This window comes from Palaemon carinicauda, chromosome 4 (assembly GCF_036898095.1).
Source record: "Palaemon carinicauda isolate YSFRI2023 chromosome 4, ASM3689809v2, whole genome shotgun sequence".
Taxonomy (NCBI): domain Eukaryota; kingdom Metazoa; phylum Arthropoda; class Malacostraca; order Decapoda; family Palaemonidae; genus Palaemon; species Palaemon carinicauda.
Genome location: NC_090728.1, coordinates 179,420,445 through 179,435,444, shown reverse-complemented (window position 1 = coordinate 179,435,444; position 15,000 = coordinate 179,420,445). Strand labels below are relative to the sequence as shown.

The 15,000-nt window shown below is 31.9% G+C and overlaps 2 protein-coding genes across 6 annotated transcripts in view; both read right to left on the bottom strand.

Annotated features, from left to right (window-relative positions):
- Positions 1 to 15,000, bottom strand: part of LOC137639220 (somatostatin receptor type 5-like) — a 399,967-nt gene that overhangs the window by 313,247 nt on the left and 71,720 nt on the right. The gene's annotated exons all lie outside the window — the stretch shown is intronic.
- The window catches only part of LOC137639773 (uncharacterized), a 9,926-nt gene continuing 201 nt past the window's right edge, over positions 5,276 to 15,000 (bottom strand). Inside the window, exons 2-3 of the mRNA XM_068372017.1 lie at positions 6,764 to 7,053; positions 5,276 to 6,529 (exon numbers count right to left, since the gene is read on the bottom strand). Of these exons, the coding sequence (XP_068228118.1) occupies positions 5,276 to 6,529; positions 6,764 to 7,053 (1,544 nt within the window). The remainder of the gene's footprint in view (positions 6,530 to 6,763; positions 7,054 to 15,000) is intronic.

Genomic DNA, 15,000 nt, shown 5'->3' with positions numbered 1-15,000 from the left:
CTTAGCTTTGAACTTTATTAGCTTTTTATTTTGGATACGTAGCAGTAATTCAACATATACACTCGTGCATTTATTATCTATATCGTTTCCATACGGACATTCATTGTAAAGCGCAATAAGTAAATAATTAGAGATGTGTAACAACTAATCGTCTCTGAGCCATATTGCTTTCATCTCCAAGATTTTGTGAAGAAAATGACAAAATCAATAAAAATAGTAGACATACACCTTGATAAGGAAATGAGAAAATCAATAGACAGAGTAGACATACACTTTGATAAGGAAATGAGAAGATCAATAGACAGGGTAGACATACACTTTGATAAGGAAATGGGAATATCAATAGACAGAGTAGACATACACATTGATAAGGAAATAAGAAGATCAATAGACTGTTGGAATTTATTTTAATTCCAACCTTACTTATATTTAATGAACAAAACAATTATTCAAAAACCAAAACAACTTACATCAAATAGTAGATCCACTAGTAAAACTTTGAGATATTGCCCTACATTACCCTTTTCCCCAGACATGTCCTAAGATACAGAATAATATAGGTCACTTATCCCAAAGGTAGACGTTAAAGTGTTTCCAAAATTGTTGTGGTCTTGGTGATCGAACGTTTAGTTTTGTTCAGCGTTAATATTCTATGAAGATTCCGGCCTTTCCACTGAGTACTTTTTATTGGAACTGTTCGCCGTGGCTGTGGTAACCTCGGAGGTAATTTACTTCTTACCTTTGACAGGTACATATTGCGCACGCGCAAACTTAAGGCCTAGTAGGCAATTACTAATTTAAGTCACTTAATTCATGTTTAATTTTATTATTCATTTTACTTATCATTAACACTAAGTTACTATACTAAGTAGCATTAAGTTATTTACTTTTAATTTATTAAGAAAAATAGGTAAAGCTTCGAGTCAAGCTAACGACCGAACGGCTATTCCCCACAGTCGGACACAAATATCAATCCTTTCTGATTGAATTAATTAATTTAACGTTAACTGTAATCCTTATAAGGAAACAGTTTTGTTTTTCATTTCTTTTGCAACTCTTACCTCTATAATTTATTTTTGGTTTCTAACACACTCCCCACTAAGGATTGAGATTATAGAATTGCAATGAATATCTTAATTAATCATACATTATTTATTATGGTCACCTTAAATATGGCTACTGTGTTAAACAATTATTTCCAACAACGCTAAATAAAAAGTATGGCTAAGTTACTTTAGTACCATCCTCACGTTACTAAAAGTGTAGCATTTTAACTTTAGTCTTCACTTTATTTTAAGTGTATTATTTTAACTTAGCTTAGTTTACTATAGGCTATCTCCTAATTTTACTTTTTATTTACGTATTTAGTTTTATTTACTTATTACATAAAAATTATTTGCAATGCCCTTAATCTTTGTTTAAAGTTAAAGAATAAAGCATTTAATAAAGTATATCCTCACACTGAACAAGTTTCGAGTGTGTAGCATTTTAGTCAAAATAAAAACTTAATTAATAGTAATTACAGTAAATAATATACCGAAAAGCAGTATTTACAAATTATCTAAATTCTCCCTTAGCATTCTTTCAACTCTTTCGGTTGCCTTTCTCTTTGGTCTTACAGACCTTTCGTCTTGTTCAACGTGAATAGATTCAGGTTTATTTATACTGCCTGTTTTTACCTCAATTTCCATTGAATTGTCTCTGGTTTGCCTTTCTCTTATAGCATGTGTCACTGACAGTTCCATAGGATAAATATTACAAATAGAATTATATTCTATTACCCCATTACTTTGCTTTAGTTTCACTGACCTAATATTATTGTCAAATCCTAACATTAATTCTAATACCTTGCCCATCATCCAATATGGTCTGGGCTTATTAATTACTTTAATTAGAACAATGTCACCAACTTTAATTCTATTTTCCCACTTACTTTGGTATAAACATCTACTATGTTCTCTCAGGCTTAAGAGATAATTTTCATACCACAATTTCTTAAAATCTTCAATAATTTCTTCCTGTATTTCTACAGTTCTCCCTAAAGAAGGTTGACTAGAATCGTCCAACCAAACACCAATATCATCTTTTCTCAAAATGAGGGATGAATTACCATGCAATTTGATAAATGAATTTGGAGTTATAAACTCTAAATTTTCTGAGCTTGATCTAGATGTTAAAGGCCTGGAATTTATCGCTAATTGAATATTAGAAAGGGTGGTTAATAATTCAAAGTAAGTTAATTTAGACCTTCCTATTACTTTATAAAGACAATTCTTTAATACTCTAATCAATCTCTCCCAAGCAGAACCAACCCATGCTGAATACAAGGGTATTTTAATGTGTTTAATATTACATTTACTTAGTTCAGATTGAAATTCCTGCGACTCAAAAGACCTTTCAAGGATACTTCCACCCTTGAGAAAAGACTTAGCGTTGTCACTATACAGGTATTGTGGTATTGTGTATATATTGCAGAATCTTTGGAAAGCGAGAAAAATTTTTTTAGTGGACATGTCTGGTAACAATCCAAAGTGCACATCGCGCACGTTAAGACAAGTGAAAACTAAAATGAAAATTTTTGTGGTCTTGCCACTCAACTCATCCCTAACCCAAAGGTGTCCAGTGAAATCAATACATACAGTACATGCTGAAAAGGCTTGACTAAATTCATATGGTGTTTAGGCATATCTGTAAACTTCAGGTATCTGTAAGCTAAGGCATTATACTTCCTACATATATTACAACTACTCAGCTCAGTCTTTACTGCTGACCTACCCTTAGGAATCCAAAATCCCTGTTCCCTAAGGTAGTTCAATGTAGTGTCTATTCCTAAATGCTGTACCTTCAATTGACAATACTTTATTAACAATGAGGTGAACCTATGCTCTTTAGGAAGCAATACTGGGTTATGAACATCAAAGTCAAAGTACAAACACTTGGATATTCTTCCCCTAGACCTAATTATACTCTTTGAATCTAAAAATAGATTTAAATTGGACACTAGAGGAGGCATATTATTAGTAATATTAGCACTGCTTTGTAAAAAATCTAATTCTACTGAAAAGTATTCTTTCTGTACAATTTTCACCCAATACTCGAAGGCTTTCTTTTTAGGATCCCCACCCTTTAATCTACTACAAAATTTGAACAAGTAACTGGTAATTCTTAACAATTGTTCATAATTTGACATTTCATTTATATTGAGAATACCGGCGTTTACTTTATTTATTTGCATAGTGCATACTGTACTTATTTGATGATTATAGTAAGGTGATATGCTCAATAAAGGGTAAAGAGGCCACTTGTCAAAATCATCACTCAACCATTCTGGACCTTCTAGCCAATAAGTTGATTTACTTAAATATGTAGTATAGGATAGACCTCTGGTGATCATGTCAGCAGGATTTTCTTCAGTATTTACATAGTGATAAAAGACAGGTAGTTTAAATAGCTTACATATTTCAACTTTCAGACCATCTGCCTCAAGTACTCTATTTCTAACAAATTTATATTTCATTTTAGTTTCTCTGGTCAATAGCCAATTTAAAACCACTTGAGCATCAACACAAATATTAATGAATTGAAAATTTATATTACTGTAGGCCTCTAATAAAGAAGGTAAAAATTTAAAAGCTAGAATTACTCCCATTAGTTCCAAAGTAGGGACACTATGCTCATTTCTCTTATTCAGTGGAGCCAATTTAGATTTGGAGAACAAATAAGAACTTTTATCATTTTGAGTAACCGCATAGGCCACAAACTCATAAGCCTCTACAGAACTATCACAAAAATGTGAAGACCATACGAGTCTAGTTCATTAAGGGACTGCCTAGGAAATTTAAGTTCAGATAACATTTCAAAATCTCTACTAATAATTTTCATTTCCCCACAAATGTCTTTAGGTAAATTTTGATCCCAACCAACATCTAATTTCCATATTTTTTTCATTAAAATTTTGCCTCATTGTTACAGGAAAGCCTATATTCAAAGGATCAAATATTTTAGAAGTTTGTGACAATACTTTACTTTTTGTGTCTGCTTCTGGATCTATTTTACAAGGCGCAAGACTAAAAAAATCATTATTTACGTTGAATCTATAACCCAATACTTTATCCTCTTCGCAAGAATGTTCAACAAGTCTATTATCTGACGTCATTTCTTCTCTCAACTCTACAAAATTGGAGTTCCAAGACCTTAAAATAAAGCCCCCTTGTTCCATCCTATCATTAGCTTGCTTATACGAATTTTTCATTTCATCAATGTTATTACCAGTTATAAGAAGATTATCTACATAAAAGTTATTAGTTAATATTTCTTTACACTTATCATCAGGTTAACTTTCTGCGTGATGTTTCATAACAAAATTTAATATAAAAGGTGAAGAAGTGTAACCAAAAACTATTGTTTTGTAGCGATAAGATACTAATTTATTTCCCCGTTTCCAAAAGAAACAAAATCTATTTTTATCCACTTAATTTTTCAATTTAATCATCAGAAAAGCTTGTTTAACGTCGCTCACCATTACATATTTATTAGTTCTAAAGTAAAAGAGTAATTTCAGTATTGAGCCCATTAAATCTATCCCAGGATAAGCTGCTTCATTAAGTGAAGGCAATTCCCTGTAAGTTTTTAAAGAACACTTAAATACTGGCCTGATTTTTGTGGTAACTTGCTCTTCTAATTCTATAACTGGTCTATGTGGAATCCATACATACTTATGATAGTCAGAAGGACTTACTTTAATTTCCTCGATTATACCATCCTCGAGTTGTTTATCAAAAACTTCCTGGTACTTGTCAATGAGACCCTTTTTACCAAGATACTCTCTAATACCTTAAATGAAACAAAATGATTAGATGGGATGCTGTCAATTTTATCAGTATACCAGGGCAATTCTACATAATAGAATCCATTATCAAAAGAGATCCCCTCTCTAAACCGGTCAATTTGTTCTTTATCAAAGGAGACCAATTCTTCTTCACACTTTTTTATTCCCAAAGATTCAAGACTAAAAAGGTGTTCAAGTCCATTGTCTACCTCACTGTCTTCTAATATATGCTCTAATGGATTGAAATAAGATTTTAGAGGATCCATTATTGAATTTACCACGCTTTTTGTTTTAACATTGTGTTTTCTTATTAACTAAGGAGTCCATAACTGCTTTACTTTCTGCCTCATCCAAAAAGTTGAACACATTACCAACAGGAGCTACTCTATTATTTACGACTAAACAAGTTCCACCCAACATTTTAGTCCAAGTTACTGAAGGTAAAAACTAAATGATATCTATTCCCATTAAAATATCAACCTTCATCCTTTCATGGTTTCTGTAGTCACAAAAAGTCTCATCCAATAAAGCAATATTATTTTCTTTAAATTTATTTATTATTTGATTCATGCCGGGTACTTCAAAGTTTATATTAAGCGACTTGTCAACTAATAAAGGTATGAATAATAAATTATTGTTTATATTTATTCCAGTGGACATTTGCTTGAAGCCCTTAGTTTCCCGTCCTATATATGTGCTTATATCACATTCCAAAGCATACAACGCCTCTACATCCTGACAAAGATCTTTAGCGGCAGATTCGGAAATATATGACCGCTGACTACCTGTGTCAAACAGACATCTGACTTTCCTAGCCCTTTTGCCATTTCTTAAATACAAAGTCATAGTAGGTAAAATGTGAGACGCATCAAAACTTCTTTGAGCAAAACATAAGCTTACGTTAGTTTTAGTAGTTAGTTCGGCTTTATTCAAAGAAGGGCACAAAGGAGTTGTGTGTTCCCTCTCTCTACACAACAGACATTCAAACCTTAACTTATTTTGTTTCCCGTAACATTCATTGTCTTCATGCCCTGAACCAGCGCATCTAGTGCATAGTGAAAGCTCCCTCAGTCTGGCCACTTTATCATTATAATGATTAAAGTTAACGCATTTTCCCAAGGTATGGCCTTCAGCTGCACATAATTTACAAGTTAATTTTGTTACTTTATTTGCAAATTTAAAATTTTGAATCGTACTTACACCTACCTTATTTTCTTTAGGTTTAAATGAACTGCTAGGACTAGGTTTACTAGAGGTTTTAGTGAAGGTCTTTTTCCTATTGGAAACAGTTTTAGATAAAGTTTTGATAATTTCATTATAATTAGAAAGAATGTCAGATATATTAGGATAATTGGTATCTAATTTGTGAACCAACTCTCTCATTACTGGTATGGGGAGTTTATTAAATACTATATGACTCACAAATTCATGATCAGAGGACCCCACTTCCAATAAATCAATATTATGTGCTTTCAATTCATGCAGATAGGATTTGATTTCGTTGAGGTAAACGTTCACCGACGAGAATTCTTGATCATATTCAGCACTTGGAGCAGCATTCAAAATGTTCTTAAAAGTCTCGTCAATAATGTAATTTACGTCAAGGAATTCTTCTTTTAACATTTCAATTGCCAAGTGGTAGTTACGGTCAGAAATAGTCAAATGCTTAACTACCTTTAAGGCATAGCCCCTAAGGTACCCCTGTAAATATATTTGTTTGGCAGAATCAGACAGATTTTTTCTGGACCCAATGACATTATTAAATTGACTAAGAAATTAATTGAAAGCAAATTTATCTTTCTCCTCACCACTAAAGATTCCAAATCAGACATTCATTCTAGACATCATTTCTAAAACTTTATCGGCAGATAAGTTGCCAGAAGCCCCACTTGACTCACTTATATATTGTTCATATTGGTCGAGCTCTATACTAACCTGAATGCTATATTCTGCCTGACTATCTAACTCCTCATTATAATATTGTTCATTACTGTTCATTATTTCATGTGTCTCCAAAACATTATTAATCTCTTCATCAAAGTGTTTAACCTGCTCAATCTCTTTTTCGATTACAGTTATTTGACTCTTACAAAAGGAAGAAGTTAATCTATTATCACCATGAAGCTCCGTTAGCTTCCTTAAGTAAATAGTTATTTTCCGTTTGTGTATTCCCCGCATCCTCCTCAAGGATGATATAACATTCATAGGGTCAACAAACTCTTCCTCTTTATCAGACATGATTACTTATATAATTAATAGATTTAATATGAATAGCCTGCAAATATTTAAAAGATAACAGCCCACCTAAAGTTATCGATGCTTACTAGTTAACGAGTACATTATATATGCATATGAAATAGATTATAATACGTAATATATGTTACTAATTACGTCGCACGAGTTCCATATTGGTTACCATTCGAAATACCGAGCGACAGTTAGCCAGTTAGCCATTTCTATAAAATCACTTATTTAACCGAACGGAATATCAAATGGAATGCATCGTCAATATTGGAATTATGTTGGAATTTATTTTAATTCCAACCTTACTTATATTTAATGAACAAAACAATTATTCAAAAACCAAAACAACTTACATCAAATAGTAGATCCACTAGTAAAACTTTGAGATATTGCCCTACATTACCCTTTTCCCCAGACATGTCCTAAGATACAGAATAATATAGGTCACTTATCCCAAAGGTAGACGTTAAAGTGTTTCCAAAATTGTTGTGGTCTTGGTGATCGAACGTTTAGTTTTGTTCAGCGTTAATATTCTATGAAGATTCCGGCCTTTCCACTGAGTACTTTTTATTGGAACTGTTCGCCGTGGCTGTGGTAACCTCGGAGGTAATTTACTTCTTACCTTTGACAGGTACATATTGCGCACGCGCAAACTTAAGGCCTAGTAGGCAATTACTAATTTAAGTCACTTAATTCATGTTTAATTTTATTATTCATTTTACTTATCATTAACACTAAGTTACTATACTAAGTAGCATTAAGTTATTTACTTTTAATTTATTAAGAAAAATAGGTAAAGCTTCGAGTCAAGCTAACGACCGAACGGCTATTCCCCACAGTCGGACACAAATATCAATCCTTTCTGATTGAATTAATTAATTTAACGTTAACTGTAATCCTTATAAGGAAACAGTTTTGTTTTTCATTTCTTTTGCAACTCTTACCTCTATAATTTATTTTTGGTTTCTAACAAGACAGAGTAAACATAAACTTTGATAAGGAAGTGAAAAGATCAATAGACAGAGTGGACATACATTTTGATAAGGAAATAAGAAGACAAATAGACAGACAAGACATGCACCTTGATAATGAAATGAGAAAAATCCATAGACAGTACACATACACTTTAAGAAGGAAATGAGAAAATCAATAGACTGAGTAAACGTGCACTTTGATAAGGAAATGAGAAAATCAATAGACAGAGTAGACATGCACCTTGATAAGGAAATGAGAAGATCAATAGACAGAGTAGACATGCACCTTGATAAGGAAATGAGAAAATCAATACACTGAGTAAACATGCTCCTTGATAGGGGAATGAGAAAATCAATAGACAGATTAGACATCAACTTTGATAATGAAATGAGAAGACCGGTAGACAGAATAGACGTACACTTTAATAAGGAAATGAGAAAATATATAGTCAGAGTAGACATACACTTTGATAAGGAAATGAGAAGATCAATAGACAGAATAGAAACACACCTTGATAGGGAAATGAGAAAATCAATAGACAAATTAGACATACATTTTGATAGTGAAACAAAAAGATAGATAGACAGAGTAGACATACACCTTGATATGGAAAGGAGAAAATCAATAGACAGAGTAAACATACACTTTGATAAGGAAATAAGAAAATCGATAGACAGATTAGATATACACCTTGATAATGAAATGAGAAAATCAATAGACAGAGTAGACAGATACTTTGATAGGGAAATGAGAAGATCATTAGACGGAATAGACATGCGCCTTGATGGGGAAATGAGAAAATCAATAGAAAGAGTAGACATACACTTTGATAAGGAAATGAGAAGATAAAAAAACAAAGCATACATACACCATGATAAGGAAATGAGAAAATTAATAGACAGAGTACACTTTCACCTTGATAAGGAAATAAGAAAATCAATAGACAGATTAGACACACACTTTGATAAGGAAATGAGAAAATCAATACACAGTAATGACATATACCTCGATAAGGAAATGAGAAAATCAATAGACAGAGTACACATACACTTTGATAAGGAAATGAGAAGATCAATTGGTTGAGTAGACATACACCTTCATAAGGAAATGAGAATATCAATACACATAGTAGACATAGACTTTGATGAGGAAATGAGAAGATCAATAGACAAAGAAGACATATACCTCGATAAAGGTATGAGCAAATCAATAGACAGAGTTGACATATACTTTGATAAGAAAATGAGAAGATGAATAGACAGAGTAGGCATGCACCTTGATTAGGAAATGAGAAAATCAATAGACAGAGTACAGATACAGTTTGATAAGGGAAAAGACATACACCTTAATAACAAAATGAGAAAATCAAGAAACAGAGTACTGTACCCATACACTTTGGTAAGGAAAGGAGAAGTTCAATAGACAAAGTAGACAGGGACCTTAATATGGAAATGAGAACAACATTAGATAGGCTAGACATACACTTTGATAAGTAAGTGAAAAAATCAATAGACAGAGTAGACATACACCTTGATAAGGAAGTTAGAAAATCAATAGACAGAGTACTGTACCCATACACTTTGATAAGGGAAGGAGAAGATCAATAGTCAGAGTAGACATGGACCTTCATAAGGAAATGAGAAAACGTTAGACAGACTTCACATACGCTTTAATAAGTAATTGAGAAAATCAATAAACAGAGTAGACATGCAGTTTGATAAGGAAATGAGAAAATCAATAAAAATAGTAGACATGCACTTTGATAAGGAAATGAGAAAATCATTAGACGGAAAAGACATACACCTTAATAAGGAGATGAGAAAATCCATACATAAAGTAGACATACACCTTGAAAAGGAAATGAGAAAATCCATACATAAAGTAGACATACACCTTGATAAAGAAATTAGAAAATTCATACATAAAATAGACATACACCTTGATAAGGAAATGAGAAAATTAATAGACTGAGTAGACATTCAGACTGATAAGAAAATGAGGAAATCAATAGATAGAGTAGACATACATTTGATAAGGAAATGAGAAAATCTATCGACAGCGTAGTCATACACTTTGATAAGGAAATGAGAAAATCAATATCAATTGATATAGTACACACACACACCTTGATAAGGGAATAAAAAAAATCGATAAACATAATAGACATACACCTTGATAAGGAAATGAGAAAATCAATAGACTGCGTAGACATACATCTTGATAAGGAAATGAGAAGTTCAATAGACATAGTAGATATACACCTTGATAAGGAAAATGAACAAATAAATATATAGAGTATAAATACACCTGGATAAAGATATGAGAAGATCAATAGACCGAGTAGGCATACTCCTTAATAAGGAAATGAGAAAATCAGTAGACATAGTAGATATATACCTTGATAAGGAAATAAGAAAATCAATAGACAGAGTAGTCACACACTTTGATAAGGAAATAAGAAGATCAACACTGAGTAAACATACACCTTGACAAGGAATTGAGCAGATCAATAGACAGAGTAGACATACACCTTGATAAAGAAATGACAAAATCAATAGACGGAGCAGACATACATCTTCATAAAGAAGTGAGAAGATCAATAGACAGAGTAGACATATACCTTGATAATTAAATGAGAAAATCAATACACAGAGTAGACATATACTTTGTTAAGGAAATGAGATGATCAATAGACAGAAAAGACATTCACCTCGATAGGTGAATGAGAAAATCAATATACAGAGTTGACACACACTTCAGTAAGGAAGTGAAAAAATCAATAGACAGAAGAGCCATACACCTTGATAAGGAAATGAGAAAATCAATAGTCAGAGTATACATACAACTTGATAATGAAATCATAAAATCAATAGACAGAGTAGACATACACCTTGAGAAGGCAATGAGAAAATTAATAGGCCGAGTAGACATACACCTCGATATGGAAATGAAAAAATCAATAGCACGAATAGACATACACCTTGATAAGTAAATGAGAACATCAATAGACAGATTAGACACACACTCTGATAATGAAATATGAAAATCAATCGACAGAGTACACATACACTGTGATACCTTGATAAAGAAATGAGAAATTCAATAAACATAATGAGTAAGATTTAGAAAAGCAGAAAATTTAAGACATCAGAATAACACGTTTGTTAGGAATACAAGATCTTGATATTTTGGGACATAGCGTGAGTTAATTATCTGAAAATTGAGGTATAATAAGTTCGCTTACCTTCAAGCCAAGTTGAAAAATATTTTAAGAATTGCGACCATTTTTATAGGGATTATAATTATTTTCTTCTAATTTGAGTAATCAATGTTCTCTTAATTATCATAAAAAGAACTTACAGGAGGATATTGCAATTCTTCTGAATGAAACTTAAGCTATGTATAATTTTTTCCTCTAAACTTCGAAAACATTGTACCCAATGTGGATAAAAATTATGACACTTCTAAAAATACAATATTATTATTTGCTGATATTTCTGAAAAGTAGAATTGGTAATATTATTACAAAGCAGGGCGGAAATTGTAATTAATTTAACTCATATGAAAGCAGCTTTAATCGCGTACTAGCAATAGTAATACAGCAATATTGTTTAAGAGTTACATTCCAAATGCCCCTGCCGGGCGTTGTGCAGGACGAGAGATTTGGTCACCCTCAAACTCGATAGTTTCTTGTAGTGTCTGCAACCTCACCATCCTTTTGAGCTATGAATAGGGAATTTGGGGAAGCCTAGAGGTCTACCTGCTGAGTCCCCAGCAGCCATTGCCTAGCCCTCCCTGATTCTAGCTTGGGTGAGGAGGGACTAGGGCCTGATTATACAGATATATGGTCACGCTCTGGGGCATTAAACTGCTACTTAGGGTGTTGTCACTGTCCCTTGCCTTGGCCATTCATGAGAGACCTTTAAAACTTTAAAAACTGTGGTCATACATTAAGATGCTCGTATACTTATTTGGCTATGGGCCCAAACTATTTCTCATATTCGTAAACGTAATGTGTTTTTTTTTTTATTTTTTTTTTCTGGAAGTGGCTCTATCATAAGAAATTCAGGTGATTTTATTGGATTTTTTATGAACTACAAGTACTTACAATCCGATCAAATATTCAATCTATAGGTTAATTGAAAAACCCAAAAGAGATTTAAAGACTTTGGATAATCTAGTTAAGTATATTCAAGAAAATCCCCAAATAATGTTTGGCAATAAACCAGAACATGAAGCAAGAATTTTTATTATGTACAGCATCTTTGATCACTCTCGATGCTATATTTTTATTAGAAACATTAGCCGAAATTTATTTTCTGAACAGTTACTCTTTTTTATTCATCCTATTGCTAACAAACAAACATTGATATATGGTCTTTGAACAACTTTTGTTGAAATAACATTATATATATATATATATATATATATATATATATATATATATATATATATATATACATATATACATATATACATATATACATATATACATATATACATATATACATATATACATATATATATATATATATATATATATATATATATATATATATATATATATATATATATATATATACATATACATATACATATACATATACATATACATATACATATACATATACATATACATATATATACATACATACATACACATACATATATATATATATATATATATATATATATATATATATATATATATATATATATATATATGTATGTATGAAATGTATACATTAATAAACCCATGACTCAAGGGGTCATTGGCGAATTAGGAGTGTAGCAACAGCACCATAACAGGATGTGAAACTAGACCATGCTAAGCAATGCTTGGAAAGCATTGCATAAGTAAACATTTATGTATGTCTTGTAAACAAGTCACAACGCCTCCCGTGGGAAGCAGTTGACCTATTGAGCCTACCGGAATCACCTGACTTCCGGCCATAAGGCTAGGTGATCATTTCACTTTGTATTTATATAAAACGCTGAGATAGCTAGTGTTACGTTATCGACGAGAGCCTATTGTATATCAGCTCTATTCATCTTTTCATTTTGAATGGTCATCTGACCAAACCATCCATTACTCCAGTGATGGAGCTATCAATAAATTGTTTAAAGTTAACCTAAAACTTTGGACTTATTAAAAGAAGAAACCTACGAGTCTAATATTTCTATATCACATTGAAGAGACATGAGGATGGAACCACAATGTGTACGTACAACATTCGTACACTAACATATATATATATATATATATATATATATATATATATATATATATATATATATATATATATATATATATATATATATATATATATATATATATATATATATATATATATGTATATATATATATATATATATATATATATATATATATATATATATATATATATATTATATATATATATATATATATATATATATATATATATATATATTGTTATGGGCCACACCCATCAAACATACAAATTTCTCTTAAACACAAATGAAGTCACTAACGACCAAGTCCACAATAGGTGGAATGACCGCAACAGAGTGTACAGAAATGGAATCAAGGAGGATATAAAAAGCTGAAAATAAAACTTATATATTTATTACAAACTTTTTAGAAGGAAATGACCACTGAGCCTCTTACAAAATACATTAAATAAACCAAATCCAAACACACATTGAAAACATAGAATAACCAACACTCTTACACCAAATTAAGACAAACTATACAATTACACTTTAAAGAGAGGACCCCGAAAGTAATAGAATGTCGAAAAGTCAGAATAACCTAACTTATTTTACACGCTAAATGATTAACAATAAAAAAAATGCTTCCCTTAATTGAGCTTTAAACAATGGAAGTGGAAAGCACAGCCTTCAAATCACAGGTCGAGGGGATTAATACGCACAGCGCCAGACAATCCATGGACGCCGCTGTCAGACAGGTAATCGTTCACTTTTACGTCGCGAGACAATCAACGGACACGGAGGTCCAAAAAGACACCACACCTTACCAGTTGGCAGAGAGGTCCCATTGGCAAAATCACTGAACCAAGGGCGAGGTTAAATAATCCATAAAGCTTCCCAAGGAAGACAACAGCAGAAGCGAAGAAAGGCGAATCTTGATTATTAGCTCAGTCAGTTAGGCACTCTCCTTCTTAATGGTCCAGAAACAACTATCTCCTCCTGAACGCTCAGCGCCCAAATCACCTCCAACACCACCCGTGAAAATAAAACAAGCTCATTGTAATTAAAACTATACAACAAGTCAGAAAAGTCGGGGAGGAGGAAACAAGGTCATTACGTTCCAAAAGAAATAATTACTGCCAAAGTGACTTGATCAAAACAAAATTAATTTACGTTTAATGTAACACATACTAATAATATATATATATATATATATATATATATATATATATATATATATATATATATATATATATATATATATATATATATATATATATATATATATATATATATATATATATATATATATACACACACACACAAAGTTATGCGTGCACATTTTAGATGCAAGCTGTGACTTGCACCACTATATAGTTTATCCATGAGGGGAGCGTATAATTAGAATCTTTCTTGAATTTACAAAGTTGGTGCCTGGAGGGCGATGCTAACAGCTTCAGCAATTATAATTCTGCTATAGTTGTTCTCCTTGTGAACATTGTGGGTCCCTTCAGTTAATGGCTTTAGGCAGGGTTTCCGGTCATGGATATCAACATATTGTTGGTTTATTGGTCCTGATTTCTGTAGGCTAGCATTCGTCTTCGTACTGCTGTGGTATTGTGTCCAATATAGTATTTTCTGTGAGAATTACATATCTCCTATGGGCATGGAAATTTTTAAACTATGTTTGTGCACATTTCATTTGGTCCTTTTTGGGCGGTAATGTATTTCATCATAAGCCTTGTAGTCAGGTTGGGCTT